This window comes from Cupressus sempervirens, chromosome 4 (assembly GCF_028749045.1).
Source record: "Cupressus sempervirens isolate cs-2001-9-10 chromosome 4, ASM2874904v1, whole genome shotgun sequence".
NCBI classification, from domain to species: domain Eukaryota; kingdom Viridiplantae; phylum Streptophyta; class Pinopsida; order Cupressales; family Cupressaceae; genus Cupressus; species Cupressus sempervirens.
This window is the reverse complement of record NC_143121.1, coordinates 629,811,143-629,827,430: the sequence shown is the minus strand read 5'-3', so window position 1 is coordinate 629,827,430 and position 16,288 is coordinate 629,811,143. Positions and strand designations below refer to the sequence as shown.

At 38.5% G+C, this 16,288-nt stretch overlaps 1 protein-coding gene across 2 annotated transcripts in view; it reads left to right on the top strand.

The window, feature by feature from the left end:
* Positions 1 to 15,662, top strand: part of LOC149562804 (Transducin/WD40 repeat-like superfamily protein) — a 293,154-nt gene extending 277,492 nt beyond the window's left edge. The window contains exons 17-18 of one of the 2 annotated variants that reach the window (XM_089826267.1): positions 14,925 to 15,051; positions 15,129 to 15,662. In XM_089826267.1, coding sequence (XP_089682393.1) covers positions 14,925 to 15,051; positions 15,129 to 15,221 — 220 coding nt within the window. In that variant the 3' untranslated portion in view covers positions 15,222 to 15,662. The remainder of the gene's footprint in view (positions 1 to 14,924; positions 15,052 to 15,128) is intronic. The other variant, XM_089826268.1, reaches the window with a different exon arrangement.
* The last annotated feature ends 626 nt before the right edge of the window (positions 15,663 to 16,288 follow it).

Genomic DNA, 16,288 nt, shown 5'->3' with positions numbered 1-16,288 from the left:
ATTGTCAAGAGCTTGATGTATTAGAAGTGCATAGTTGTGACAGTCTCTCATTGTAATCAGTTCTATTTGCTGTCATAAAATCTGAATTGCATTGGACTTCACATTTGAGTTTCATATTGTCATCTATCTCTTAGATTGGTAGTGTTATAATCTGGAATTGTTGTTCATACATTATTGGCATCATATATTGAGGTTTCGTTGTACAACAATTAGTAATATTGCAGCCTTATTCGGTTACATGCCAACTGTTTGACAAAATTCCTAAGTCCAGTTTGAGGGTTTCAGTGGCCTTTATAGTAAGGGTCATTACAGTGGTATCAGAGCTATAAGTCCTGCCATCCTGTGGAGGTCTTATAGGGAATTTGGAACAGCTGGATAGAAGGGAAAGTGTTTGACGAAATGTCAAAACACTAAAATCAGAACATTTATGAGCATGCGACAGAGGCTTTATAATTTTCGCAATACCAAAGCAAGACAAGATAGGATTTCAGACCTGCAGAGCGAACAGTCTAGCTCATCTGTATAGGTGGACATAGAATCCAGTCATACAGACACAGGGGAGGTATTCTTTGATCAAGACTACGACTACAATATGGATAGAGGCGGGAATGCCGGTCCAGATCAGCAAGAGGAAAGATTTTTACAGTTATTAGACACCTTGGCACAGGGACAGCGATTAGCCGAACAAAGAGCACAGGAACAGAATCAGAGAATGGAGCTTATGATGCAGATGATGGCTCGTCAAATGGGGTTGAACGCTAACATAGGTGGAGGAAATAATCAGAATGGTAACAATCAGAATGGGAATAATCAGGATGGGATACATAATGGAGGCGAACAAATTGGGAACAATTTCGGTCATGCACCCCAGCAAGGTAGGACAGTGAGTTCGAGACCTATGATTCCCACGTTCCTTCCTAGAGCTCCAGAGTAGCCAGTACCAGAACCCTAGATCACTGACGTACAGGATCAGCTGAGGAGAGATTGGAAGCAAGAGGTCCAGATTTTACAGTTGCAATCACCTTTAGAGAGTATATGGATGTGCGGATGAAGCATATGCCCTGTGGACATGACAGGACTCAGAGCTATGAGTTACGAAAGAAAGTAGGGAAACTTCAGTTACCATATTATGATGGCTCGGGGAAGTCTACAGCAAGAGCTTGGGTTCAAAAACTTGACACATACTTTTAATTGAACCCTATGTTTGAGGAAGAAGCTATTAAGTATGCAACAATTCACCTGGATGGGTTAGCACACGAGTGGTGGCATCATGGTATGATCACTATGGGTCATGCACACATTACTTCATATGTGGAGTTTACGGAGAGACTGATTGAACGTTTTGATAAGAAGGATCCAGAACTCCATTTCAAGGAGTTAGCTCAGCTTAAACAATGGGGATCATTGGAAACATACATTTCAGAGTTTCAGAAACTTGCAGTGTTAGTAACAGATGTATCTGAATGGAGGCTATTGGTTTTATTTATGGATGGGCTAGTTGATCCGTTGAGAGGGTGGATTAAAGCTCTCAACCCTCCCACTTTGCAGGAAGCCATTAAGAAAGCTCGTGACATGGATTCCTCTTCAGCTTCTAAAAATAAATTCCAGGCAAAGAGTTTCCCTTCAGGAAAAGATAGGGACAGGAAACCCTTTCATAGAGAGGCACAGCTACCTAAGGAGGAAAGTAAGAGGTTGGACAAGGAGACACTTAATGACTTGCGTAGGAAGAAGCTATGCTTCTATTGCAAAGGCCCGTATGAGTATGGCCATGACTGTCCTATGAGGCCAAAAGGGAAGGCCAACCGAGCAATGTGGGCTTATTACGAAGGCTCAGATTCAAATAGTTCAGAACATCATGATGAGGATCCTGATGAAGCAGAGGGAGAGCAGGAGATAGACAGTGTAGGGCAACAGCAGGGAACAAAGCTACATTTACAGGAAGCACGATTGTCTAGTATCCAGAGAGAGGGATCTTTCAGACTTCGGGGAGTTTTGGCTGGGCAGAAGGTTATTACATTATTGGACACAGGTGCCACACATAATTTCATTGATGCCTGATTCGTGGAGAAGTGTGGACTCATTACTGAGGAGTTCGTGGGACTAAGAGTCAAGGTAGCTGATGGATACACTCTTCATTGTGACAGGATGGTACGAGACCTACCTTTGCGCCTGAACAACTATGAGTTTAAGGCGGACTATCATGTGGTCAACATGGGTGACATGGATATAGTACTTGGAATGCAGTGGCTACATTCATTGAAGGTGGTTACCCTGAGACTAGAGGATATGGAGATACAATTCGAAGTGAATGGTAGGACTCATGTGCTTAAGGCTATCCGTAATGGAGACATCAGAATTATCTCATTTAGGCGGTTGGAGAGATTAACTAGGCATAATGATATAGAGTGGGCAGCAGTTTGTACTTTGACACCTACATAGGAGGAGCAACATAAGACGGAATATCATCCTGATATTTAGAAATTGAGGATTAAGTACAAAAAGGTATTCAGTGAGATTCCACCAGGCAGGCCACCGGACAGAGGCATTGAGCATGTTATTGAGCTGGAGGAAGGTGCTAAGCCTATCATGATCACACCATATCGACACCCAAAGCGACTCAAGGATGAGATCGAAAGGACCATCGAGGAGTTGCTAGCTATGGGGCACATCCGACCAAGTAAGTCACCTTTTGCATCTTCTGTTGTTTTGGTAAAAAAGAAGGATGGAACTCTTCGGATGTGTGTTGATTACAGGGAATTAAATAAGAGAACCATTAAGAACAGGTATCCCATTCCTCGCATTGATGAGTTGATAGATGAATTGCATGGGGCTTGTTATTTCACGAAAATTGATTTGAGAACAGGATATCACCAGATCAGAGTCCGTGAACAGGATATTGAGAAAACTGCTTTTAGATGTCATTGTGGGCACTTTGAGTTTGTAGTCATGCCTTTCGGTTTGACCAATGCACCTACCACTTTCCAGTCCACTATGAACAGAATTTTCCACCATCAGTTGAGGAAATTCGTGCTGGTGTTTTTTGATGACATTTTGATCTATAGCCGATCATGGTAGGAGCATCTAGAGCAATTGGAGACAGTGTTGAGCATTTTACAGAAGGAGTCCTTGTATGCAAGAGAGTCCAAATGTGACTTAGGGATGACCGAGCTGTTATATTTGGGACACATTATTAGTGCAAATGGAGTGCGGATGGATCCTGAAAAGATTCGCGCTATTGTTGATTGGCCTCCACCAGAGAACCTTACACAGTTGAGGGGTTTCCTTGGTTTATGTGGTTTCTATCGTAGGTTTATCAGTGGCTACTCACGACATGCAGCTCCCATGACAGATCTACTGAAAAAAAGGGAATTTGTATGGACTCAGAAGGCACAGGACTGTTTTATGAGATTTAAGGAGATAATGACTACGTGCCCAGTTCTAGCATTACTTGATTTCACGAAGCCATTTGAGCTTCAATGTGATGCATCTGGAGAGGGAGTAGGTGCTGTACTTATGCAGAATAAGCACCCCATAGCTTATGAGAGAAGGAAGCTCAGAGGCCCCGAGTGTTCATTCAGTATATATGATAAGGAGATGTTGGCCATCATGCATGCTTTGGCCAAATTCAGACAATATCTTGTGGGTAGCAAGTTTTGTATTAAAACTGATCATAACAGTTTGAGGCATTTCTTGGGACAGCGGGACCTGAATGATCGCCAACAAAAGTGGGTAAGTAAGCTGCAGGCATATGATTTTGACATCTCATATGTCAAGGGAACTCAGAATGTTGTTGCAGATGCTCTATCTCGAAGGCCACACCTCACTCTTATGGTTCAGATATCAGAGGATTGGCGACACTTGATTATAGCAGAGTATGCCAGGGATACATGGGCCTCCGATATAGTGGAGGGAACAGTGATTGATACCAGATACACACTTGTAGATGATTTAATCATTTACAAGAAGGGGATTTACCTAGTCCCAGGATCGAAGGTTAAGCAACTGATTTTGAGAGCATTTCACGACTCACCGACAGCAGGCCATCTCGGGTACTTCAAGACTTACAGGTCAGTTCGAGAGCGGTTCACTTGGAAGGGGCTGAAAGTTGATGTTTTGCAGTACGTTCGAGAGTGTCTTGTTTGCCAGCAAAACAAACAAGAACACACCTATCCGGCAGGGTTCCTACAGCCACTTCCGATCCCTGACAGGAAGTGGGAGTGCATCTCCATGGACTTTATCACAGGTTTGCCCAAGGTACAAGGACGGGATTGCATTTATGTGGTGGTAGATAGATTAACAAAATATGCTCATTTCTTTCCTATCACCACTACCCACTCAGCAGCTCAGGTGGCAGAGGTTTTCTTTCGAGAGGTTTTCAGATTGCACGGATTGCCTCGGAACATTGTGAGTGACAGGGATAGCCGTTTCATGAGTAATTTTTGGCAGGAGGTATTCCGGTTATGTGGCACGGAGTTTACACCCAGCACTAGCTATCACCCACAAACCGATGGTCAGACGGAGATTGTGAACAAATGGGTGGAAGGGTATTTAAGGAATTATGTGGCAGCTCTGCAACGAGCTTGGGTCAGATGGATATATCTCTGCGAGTATTGTTACAATACTACATATCACATCACTATACAGATGACACCCTTCATGGCACTTTACGGTTATGAAGCACCTAGTTTCTTGGATTTGTTGTTGGGCGACAGCCGGATACCCAGTGCAGGAGAATTATTACAGGAGAGTAAGGATATAGTTGCTACTCCCAAAGATAATATTGCGAGAGCTCAGAACCAGCAGAAGCAGTATGCAGACCAGAAGAGGACAGAGCGTAGTTTTGAGGTGGATGATATGGTTTACCTCATGTTGCAGCCATACAGGCAATCTACTCTTAAGAAGAGTGGTGCAGAGAAACTCAAGCCACGCTATTACGAACCATTCAGGTTTATCAGGCGAGTTGGTGAGGTGGCTTATGAGTTGGAGCTTCCGGCAGACAGCAGGGTGCACAATGTGTTTCATGTGTCCCGCCTCAAGAACGCGTTGGGTCAGAATGTGGTGCCTTCCGTAGTATTACCTCCTTTAGACGATGAGGGAAAATTGATTTTAGTGCCAGAATCCATCCTGGAGAGCAGAGAAAAGCAGCTTCGCAGAAGAGTGATCAGAGAATACTTGGTTAAGTGGAAAGATCTACCTGTTGAGGATGCAACTTGGGAGGGGGAAGCTATTTTGCAGCACCCGGTGTTGAGATTGCTTGAGGCCAAGCAATTTCAGGAGGGGCGGATTGTAATGTCCCCTCTTTAGTTCGACATGGCATTGATCATGGATTTGCCTATTCCAGACTCTCGTAGGCAAATGGTGTGGAGAGAGAGTCAATTTTGCGGATCAGATGGTCATATCTTGCTCTTGAAGAAGTGTTAAGAGGTTATATTTTATTATTATGTGTTATTGGTGCCTACATGTTATAATTTTAAGTTGAGTTGCACTTTTTATTTTATAAAATTACTTTATTATAAAAGGTGCATTATAATGAGATTTTATAAAGGATGTTTCTAGAAGTTCTAGCAACTTCTTAGAAAAGTGAATAAATAGAGGGCTGGGCCTCTCATTTGGACATGCTTGGATTTGAGATTTCTTCTACTTCTTATTTGGGTCTGCAAATTATTATTTGATCTTTGGGAACGAATCATTCCCTTGGATTGGCGACTTTGAGGGTGTGAAATATCACCTGAATTGTTGCCTTTGAGGAGTTGGTAATGCAGCCATCTCATTTGGACTTCATTGAGATTCAATTATAAGGGTTTACTTTGGTTGGAATAAGGGTTTCAGTTGTGCCCTAGCATTGGTGGATTGATTAACAGGGTTTGAAGACACAGTTGTGCATTATTTTCAGACTGTCAGTCCAGGGTTTGGACCCACGTTTTTGCTCATAACTCCTAATTGGCTTGACCGATGAATTTCATATTTTAGGGGGTTATTCAGCAACCCTAGGCGCCCAGATTTATTGCTTTTGGAGTGACAAAAAACGCTGCAATATTTTTATCTAGCAGCCGTACTAGGCCGTACCTGTACGGCCCTGTCAGTTGGGCAGTAGCAGCAATTTTGTGAGTCGGGTTGGGGCAGATTGTGAGGTCTTCATGTGGCATTAATCTAGCATTCATATCCGGCAAAATTGGAGCTATTCCAGGTGCACAAAATATTGAGTGCCAAAATATTGCATGTTAAGGATTAGAACAGTCAACACTGTCATTGCATAAATAGTTATTTCCAGTCATTAATAACTGTTGTAAAAGTTTCGTCATTTGCATTCCAAATCTGAACTGGGTTATTGTTCATGTCATAACATTGCATTGTCAAGAGCTTGATGTATTAGAAGTGCATAGTTGTGACAGTCTCTCATTGTAATCAGTTCTATTTGCTGTCATAAAATCTGAATTGCATTGGACTTCATATTTGAGTTTCGTATTGTCATCTATCTCTTAGATTGGTAGTGTTATAATCTAGAATTGTTGTTCATACATTATTGGCATCATATATTGAGGTTTCGTTGTACAACAATTAGTAATATTGCAGCCTTATTCGGTTACATGCCAACTGTTTGACAAAATTCCTAAGTCCAGTTTGAGGGTTTTAGTGGCCTTTATAGTAAGGGTCATTACATAGATCTAGGTCTACATGTTTGTATCTAAGTCCATATCTAGTTGTACCATGAAGATACCTGAGAATAAGTTTTGCAGCAACAAGATGTATATCCTTTGATTCACACATAAACTGACTAAGTGCATTTACTGCATAACAAATATCTAGTCTTTTCTTGACCAAATACATCAGGGATCCAATTATTTGTCTATAGTGAGTGGGATCTGCAAATTTTGAGTTTACTGTTGCTTCCTTTAATTTGTGCAAATTAGTTTCCATGGGTGTAGACATGGGTCTACCCTCCAACCTTCCAAACCTCTTCAGAATGTTAATAGTATACTTCCCTTGATTAAGAGTCATCCATCTGATTGTTGCCAAACTTCTAATCGAAGTGATCTAAAATGCCCAAGTCCTTCATGTCAAATTCTGAAGCTAGATTTGTTTTACGGAGATTAGGTGATCCTCTCCTTTGATTAACATGTCATCAAAATAAGAATTGACATATCACCATCAACTACCTTAAAATAGAGGTTTGGATATGCATCATTCTTGGAAAACCTTAATACCACAAGGTAGTGATCAATCCTTTCATACCAAGCTCTAGGGGCCTGTTCAAATCCATATACGGCCTTCTTTAATCTACAAACATGCGATTCAACATTATGTATGAAAAACCTACAGGTTGTTCTAAATAGACTTCCTCGTCAATTGTGTCATTCAGTAATGCAGCCTGCACATCTATTTGATGGATCTTTCATCCTCTTGATGTTGCAGTAGCTATTACGGCTCTATCTAAACTTGAAGTGTATCGGGTTACAGGGGAAAAAGTCTCTTCATAATCAATACCCTTTTTCAAAGGGAAACCTTTGGCACCAAAGTGGGCTTTGTGTTTCTCAATGCTACCATCTACAACATGTTTGATTTTGAAGAGCCATTTTGATAATACAACAGAGTTTCCTTTAGATCTTGGTACTATATCCCATACATCATTTTTACGATGGACTGACACTATAGCATCTTTCCATACTCAATGTTTGAGAGCTTCTTCAACATGGGATGGTTTTGAGTTTATGATCTCACTCATCAAGGCAACATAACTAGAGAATGTGTGGGGTCTCTAGCTCTCCCTGAAAGTTCACTTTGGTGTTGCATATTTTTCTACTTACTGAAACATCTTCCTAGCACAAAGTGGTCTCTTGGTATTATTGTTGGGATCATCTAATGGAGTAGTCTGGTTTTCATTTTCAATCTCTTTGGGAGACTCCCTCTGAGACTTAAGAACATGATCCTCTTCCATATCGTTAGGAGGATCTTAATCCTCTATCTCATGAGAGCTCTTGGATCTCTTGAAAGAAATGCCTTTCTCAAAAATGACATCTCTATTGAGTTCATTTAATTTTTGTTCAGGTATGTATATCTTGTAGGCTTTAGATGTTTCACTGTAACCCAAAAATACTCCTTTCCTGCCTGAGGGTTCTAACTTAGATCTCTTTTCTCTAGGGACATGAATGTAGTCAAAACACCCAAAGATTCTTAGATGACTTATATCAGGTTTGATGTTGGTGAATGCTTCCTCAGGGTTTTTATTGTCTAGGAGTGAATGAGGACATCTAATTTGAATGTAGACAGTTGTCCTAGAGGCTTCAACCGAAAATGAAGTGTCTATGTTTTGATCATACAATATAGCTCTAGCAGCTTCTACAATGGTCCTATTCTTTCTTTTAGATAATTCATTTTGTTGGGGATTATAAGCTATAATAAAGTCCCTCTTAATCCCAACATTTACACATAACTCTTTAAAGATGTCTGAAGTGTATTCCCTCTCATTATCTATTCTTAATATTTTGATTTTCTTCCCAGACATGTTTTCTACAAGAGTTTCGAATTCTTTGAACCTCAAGGATTTCTTTAAACTCTTTACATTTAAGACAATATATCTAGGTTTTTCCTAGAGAAATCATCTACAAAACTTATATAGTACAAGAATCCTCCAATGGAGGATACAGACAGAGGTCCACATAAATCAAAATGAACTAGTTCTAGTACATTTTTAGATTTGCTAACACTATTTTGAAAAGTTCCTTTTGTATTCTTTCCTAGGGAACAACCTTTGCATGCTCCTTCATGAGTTAGTTTTAGTTTGGGCAACCTAGTCACCATTTTCTCTCAAAGATAGTGCGCAAAAATGTAGATGCCCTAATCTTTTATGCCATATCTCATTTGAGGTAGAAGTCTCATGAATTAGGGCTTGATTTGGATTAGTGCATAGTTTGTAAAGACATCCATGTCTTATTCCTATAGTATGTGCTTTCTTGATAGTGGAGTTGTTTGGCCATGTTCGATCTTTGCCTTCCATAAAGGTTATTTTGTACCCTTTGTCTTCAAGTGCAAAAATGGAGACTAGATTTCTTTTAATTCCTAGCACAAATAATACTTCTTAAGTTAAAGACATATGCCTAATTTCAAATTTATGGTGCAAGTTCCAATCCCTTTGACTGGGTAGTTAGAATCATCCCTAATAGTTACTTCCTCATGATAACTTTACACCAGAGTGTCCAGGTGTTCTTTGAATTTTGAAATATGGCGTGAGGATCCACTACCAATCACCTAGGTGTTGAGTTTGTTTGAAATTGGACTTTATAAGGTTGAATAGAAGACACGTTTCTTTGAATCATTTTCTATGCTAGCTTTTCCAACATCAGCAAAGGAGGCTTGTTTTGTCCCAACAGGACACTTTATTGCATAATGTCTTAGTTGTCGATTTAGGTTTGGGCTTAGATTCGGGCGCGTCAATTGGATCCGTGGATTAAAAAATATGAGAAATATACATAATTGTAAAGCGAAATCATTTCATAGCATGAATCTTTGAATCTATTATACTTGATCATTGATCTATTTTCACGATTATAAAGAAAATTAACACAATCACATTGAATTACTAAACTACAAAATGAATTTATGAAAATTCAAAATATAGATTATTAGACTTTAAAAGTTTGTAACACGATTCACTCATAAAAGAGTCAAGACTAAAGTTTTTGATTTCAATCATCAAATAGATTTTTAAGAAAATCCGCATCAAAGGGGTACTAATGAGTTGCAAGTGCCATATCTACATCACTAGAGCAACTCAAACCAGTTCCACTAGTAGTATAGGAGATTGTGAACTCGTATCCTCCTCCCCGTAATCTACATCAGCGAAAGTGGCTCCAGCAAGATCTTGGATGGTCATATCTAAATCAAGAGTCTTAGGTTCTACATCCCAAAGCTTCTTAGGCCCCTTGTACTTGGGATCCTTCTGTGCCAACAGGCGCAAATTCTTGTGAATGAACACAAAGTCTTCTACTTTTTTTGCAACCAACCTGTTAGGTTTCTCTAAGTGGATAAAGGAGTAAGTACTTCAATTCTGCTTAGTTGCAGAAGAGCTCACAACCTAAAGAAAAATTAAAAGAATGCAAGAATCAAGATGAATTCAAGGAATCAAGAGTGTTACTTTAAGAAATTAAGTGTTAATTTTACAAACTTGGGATAGGATATTTATGGCAAGAGGTTTGAGGATAGTCTTGCCCATAAAGGTACCACCATCTAATGGTATCCATCCTACTTTGGTCCACTATAGCAACAGGGTGGTGATCATTTCCGAAGATGAAGGTAGTGAATTCATTCCTCACATTTCACCCCAATTCTAAATCTTGGAAGATTTTAGGTAGTGCCTTCTTATACTCATTTGCAACCTCTGCATCACTAAATGCTGCCACTCTACCTAGAAGGGAAAGTACTTATGCACTGTAGTATTTGGGGGATAATGTAATACAATTGAACATTATCAAATATCAATAGCACAAACATCTGATAAGCACTATAGTGCTTCGGGGATAGAGCATATGCGAGGATGTGAAAAGGTGTGGTCATCTTGTTCCATCGATGATGAACAATTGCTTACACCTTTTTTGTAAAAGGTGTCCTGAGGATCATTCTTCCTCTTCTATATGACCTGGGATATGAGATATGAATAATAAATATCATTAGTGATTATGTCAATTTAAATTTTAGAATCTAGACATCTCTCAAATAAACAATGGTAGAAGAATGTAGAACTTGCCATTTTAATCTTTTCTAACATAGTGTCCTTGGAATCATAAATATCCCCAAGGCATGGCTCATCAGTGTCTGCAAAGCGAAGCATTGCCATGATTGGATCAATGAATTCCAACACATAACCCACATGATCCCCCTCAAGTTAGTATTACATTTAAAATATGTTAATGTAAACAAAAAAAAATACTACGTAATCCAATATATATAAAAAAAATTATAAATTTACAAATTTACCTTCAGAAATTTCGAGTCCGAGAAACTCCTGAAAATTGCTTGTGACATGTGTTGATATGTCACAAACATTTGAATCTCTTCAGCCTCATTTATCTATTTCACCTAGTCCGTTTGGGTGCCAATTGCTTTCATCACCAAATTGAGAGAGTGCACAGTGCACGGTGTCCAAAAGCTATGATCATATCTAGACTATACCAATAACCCTGCAGCCCTGCATACTTTTGCATTGTCCGTGATGACTTGGACAACATTATCAGCACCCACTAACTCTATGGGATCAATGAGAATGCGGGAAATAAATTTTGCATCTTTGACTTGCCCTTCACAATCAATTGCCTTCAAGAACATTGCCCCCTTGGGGCATACAACAATAACATTGATCAATGGACAGTTTTTACAATCATTCCATCCATCCGAAATAATAGACGCACTCGTTTGAAGCTAAAAATCTCTTATTGGTTGAAGTTGTGCTTCTACATTTTTTCTCTCATCATATAATATGGTGGTGCAAAACTTTTAATAACTAGGTGCTTGGTAACGAGGAGGTGCTTCATTTATTGCTTACACCATCTCCCTCCAATAAGGTGATCTCACTAAATTGAATGAAACACCATTTGCAAATAAACAACATTCAACTTTACGATCAGCAATATCTCTTAATTTATTTTGGAATGCCTTATCTAATGGGCCTCTCTTGAGGGTGAGTGGAGTTTGGTCGGAAACTTCATCCGTAGATGGCATAGGCAAAAAAGGATGTGTTCTAGTGCTTGGTTGATTGGGTGGTAGTGTTGGTTTATTTTTTTCTTTGGAAGCACTATGTTTTCCTTTTGCAAGTGCTCTATTTGCATCTTCTTGCTCTTTTGCTAAAGCTGCTATTTGTGCAGCTGGTAATCCCTTATCTTCCCCACTACCGTCACACATGTTAAGTCCTTGACCCCTAGGACCCAAAATATGTAGTTTCACCCGGGAATAGGGGCTTCTATATTGTACATGGCAATAATTGCATTTCTCTATGTATACCCCGCCCCTAGGACATTGTGTACTTCTTGTTGTGTGTCTACATAAAGGAGACCCCTTATCAATATTGAACTTTGGTGATCTTGCATAATAAATACTAAACCATAAATCATTATATTAACTAATTGGAAAGCAAATTATCATTCATGATTATCATTACTATTTGTTCCTAGTATAAATCTGAAATTATCGGTCTGCATTTAATTGATACTGAAGATCATTATCTTTGCCACTTTATGAGTATGGATTCAATTGACATTTGATATGAACTGCTGCTATCGATAATGAGCAATTTACATTGATTGTATATCAGACTCAAATCTGAGAAACAATATAAATTTGTATACTGAAATGGTGCATAAACAGTTCGTATATAAAATTATTAGTCTGTATAAGTCGCCGTTCATGAAGAGGTGTCTGATGGAGAGACATGTCTCTCCAAGAGAATATATATACATGCATAGGATCATAGGTCATTATATTGATAAATATCATTCTTGTTTTTCTGACCAAAGCTAACATTTTAACACAACTGATCGAAATAGAAGTATCTAACGACTACCTAGCGTCTCCTCTCAGCAGATGAGGCGGGTCTTCTACAATTTTAAGGCACTACTGCTCGTGTTGGGATGGGTGGTAGGCTCTCCCTGCTTTAGAATAGTAGGCCCTAAAAAATATATAATACCCTCCTGCATATAACATCTCCATATTTTTTGCAATCAGTTACTGGAAATTGAGTTCATTAATTTTTACTATTTAAATTTGAATTTTGCATTTTAAAGATTAGCATTTTTGAACTCGAAGATTGATGTATAACTTATTTTCTAAGTTGCATGGGTACCTCCCCCCCCCCCTCCAGACCATGTACCGGTTTGTGGTTTTGGTCCGGTTCGACCTGGGTTCGTTTTTAGAGGCCTGGTTCGATCTGGTTCGAACCAGGGTTCGAACCCAAGAGAACCACATCTAAAATTTTGGACCAGGGTTCGAACCCAAGAGAACCACATATAAATTTTCCACATTACAGCATGTTTTAATTTAATTTATGTTGATACATCTTGGGTTTGGGTTGGTAGACATTACAATGCCACAGTTTTTTAGTGTTGAGTAATCCCTAGCTGTAAAACACTTTCTATTTGAATCAAAATGCTACTAAATTTTAGACACCCACAAGAGAAGATGCTCAACATGTGGCGACCACCATGACCAATTTCGAGGAATTTCAGGGCCTATTTGAGTAGCAATATAAAATTTTCAAATACTAAACAATAAACAACGTTTTATTGGGAAATGTTGCCTTGCAGAAGAAAGTTACGGTCACATGAATATGGTTAGGTGGGGCAGCTACTTACCACATTGTCTATCACTGTTTGGCTGATTATTTCTCCTCTAGGTATATTAAAAATTGTATTAAAGAATATTGAATCTAGGACGTCAGACTGTGTTATCCAAAGGCCTCCATGAATGGTCTTTTTCCAGTTTACTGTTGTTGATCAGTGCTTGGGAGATTGTGCCCAAAGAGATTGAAGAATATTCAGCTGGTCAAAGGGATTTACCTTCTGCAAGCTAGATCTAATTAGTTTTTAACCACGTTCAATCGATTATGTTAATCATAATAAGAGTTTGGTAAATAAATTTATGAAATGAAGAAATTTTTATTAAAACTTACTGTTGATCTGCATAAACTAATCAGATACAGTTATGAATTTTTTAAATGAAAGGGAAGAGATCTAGTCGCTAGGGGTTCCAATGATCGCTGTGGTTTGCTACTATATTGTTTATGCTGTTTTAAAGTTTTTTGTTGTTCAAATGTGTTTATGCTACTATGCTACATTCTAATTCTAACTCATGCTTCGTAAAGATGTATATATATATTTAAAAAAAAAAAAAAATTTTTTACATGTTTTTGTACTAACGAACCCAAACGAACCCAAACCCCTTTTCAAAATTTTGTCGAACCAGCGAACCGGTTCTTGAACCCGAACCCGGAACCGAACCGCGAACCGGCAACTTAGCTTATTTTTTTCAAAATCCTAATTAGAGCTCACTTTGCTTCTATGCATTGCTAGTTATTCTTCATTTAACTGAATTGGAGTACATACTCCATTCACTCAATGAAGCACAACCGATTGGCATTGAGTAACTGTAAAACCAAGGAGCTATTTATGTGCTTTCGAACTTGTACTTTCTTACTCACAAAGATGATGAGTACAAGGAAGGGGCATCAAAGTTGTGGGATTCAGATCTTTCTGTCATTGCATAATCTTCATTTGCAGAGTTAACATGCATCACTTGAAGATCTGATGTTATAGTTTATTTAAAACCCTACTATTAGTGCCTATGGAGACTGAAAACCCATTTATACAAGCATGGACACTGATTATGGAGAGCTTCTGCTACAAATGATTGAAATGTTGTCCTCTACCACTGCAGGTGGCTGGAAATTTTTATGATCAGCTCAAAAATGATCTGTTAGGCACCAATCACTCACCAAAACCACTGAAATATTACACAAACAGTCTAGTCATCTCTTCTACTCGACTGACTTATTTGCCATTTGGGCACACAAGTCCTTGGATCACTTGATTTGTCTCTTAGCTAGCACTATTTTTATTCAACCCTTTTAATACTGTATCAGGCATGTGCTAAATTTCTTATTGGCATTAAAAAACTTTTTTTCAGCGATCCATGTGGGCGCTTGCACCAGTAATGCCTTTAGAGGGCAATCAGAAATATATTCTGGCATGCCTATGAGTTGATTTTGTTTCCTAAATTTAGATATGTTATAAACTAGCTTTGTAATTACAATTGCTGTGCACAAGTTTTTGATACTGATAGTATCATGCATTTTGAATTGTTTTCATGAATGATTTTAGTAATTATACAATTCGTAAAGGAAGCACTCCCAGAAGAAATGACAAATTAGATACCTTTTTCAGTGATGGGATGCAAACTGATTTGGAAGACAATGAGGACCACTTACATGGCAAAATGGTTCAAGTTTCAGCACCTGTTGTGGCTTGCACTGCTCATCCCTTTAATACAAGTTTTGTTGGAGGGACTCAGGTATTTCCAGTGTTATGCATCTCCAATCTGTTATTTCTCTTTACTGTGAAAATATTTAGCAACATTTATTTTCTCAGGGTTCATCGTTGGCATTGATTTCCCAGAAGTATGAATCTACAAGTGGAGAGGAATCACCTTCAGATGCTTCTCTATCTTGGGTGCACATTTAATGTTAATAAAATTTATTTGATTTTCCCAACAAGTGTCTTGAAATGTTATTGGAGGGACAGTTTGTTATCTACTATGCATTATTTGTTCTCTCTAGTGTAATTGATTCTAAGAAAAAATGTAGCAGGGCATGCCCTCGTTTTAATTGCATAGAGCTGTCACTATAAATCAACAGGTAGACAGGAAATTGCTTTGTCACTTAAAGATGTGGGGTCAGGCACAAGTTGGCTGAAGTTTCAATTATTGTTTTTGGTATTCAGAATAAGTCGCAGTGGAGAAGTCTAGAGAGTTTTCCTTGTAACATAGAAGGAGATTTATTTATCATCCTTGAGAACAATTTCTCAATTTGATTAACTTACAAACGATTTGTACCTAACCAAATGTAAGTGATGTATAGAATCAATGGAAGATTTTGTGATGTATACAAATACATCGGAGGACTAGAGCTTGTTTCATGTTATTTTATGGATGCATTTGATAAGCTTTACATGTACGATACTATAAAGTATTAGCAGGGATGAAGTTTCATCAGAAGCAACATTCTATACTACAGAAGACATTGGTAATAAACAGACAAGTTTCAGAATCTATGGCATCTGTCTGTAGGGGTTGTTTTGCAGTCTTTTATCATCTTGCATTACAAGACTGCATTCTACATATGCTTCCCTTACTATGAATAGGACAAACCATTAGTTTAAGGTGCAAGTGGTAGAGATCTGGCAACAAGTATAAATATCAACTTGAAGTTGTTGAGAATTGTGCATCAGGTCTAGGTGGTGCTCAGATGCCATTCAAAAGGTCAAGTTCTTGGAAAGGTTGAGAAGACAACATCTTCAGTTGGAAAGGACAAGAGCTGGTACAGCAGATCAAGTATTAAAGTTTTAAACCGTATATGGTAAAATTAGATACTGGAGTCAATAGCAATTACATTTTCACATTTCAATTTCTAATACCCATTATTTTATAGTTTCTCCATCAAATAAATTTGAATATATTTTTCAAAATTTTAACATTATAAAATTTGACGCACAAATTAATTTCAAAAGCATAGACTAAATCAGTTATTCAG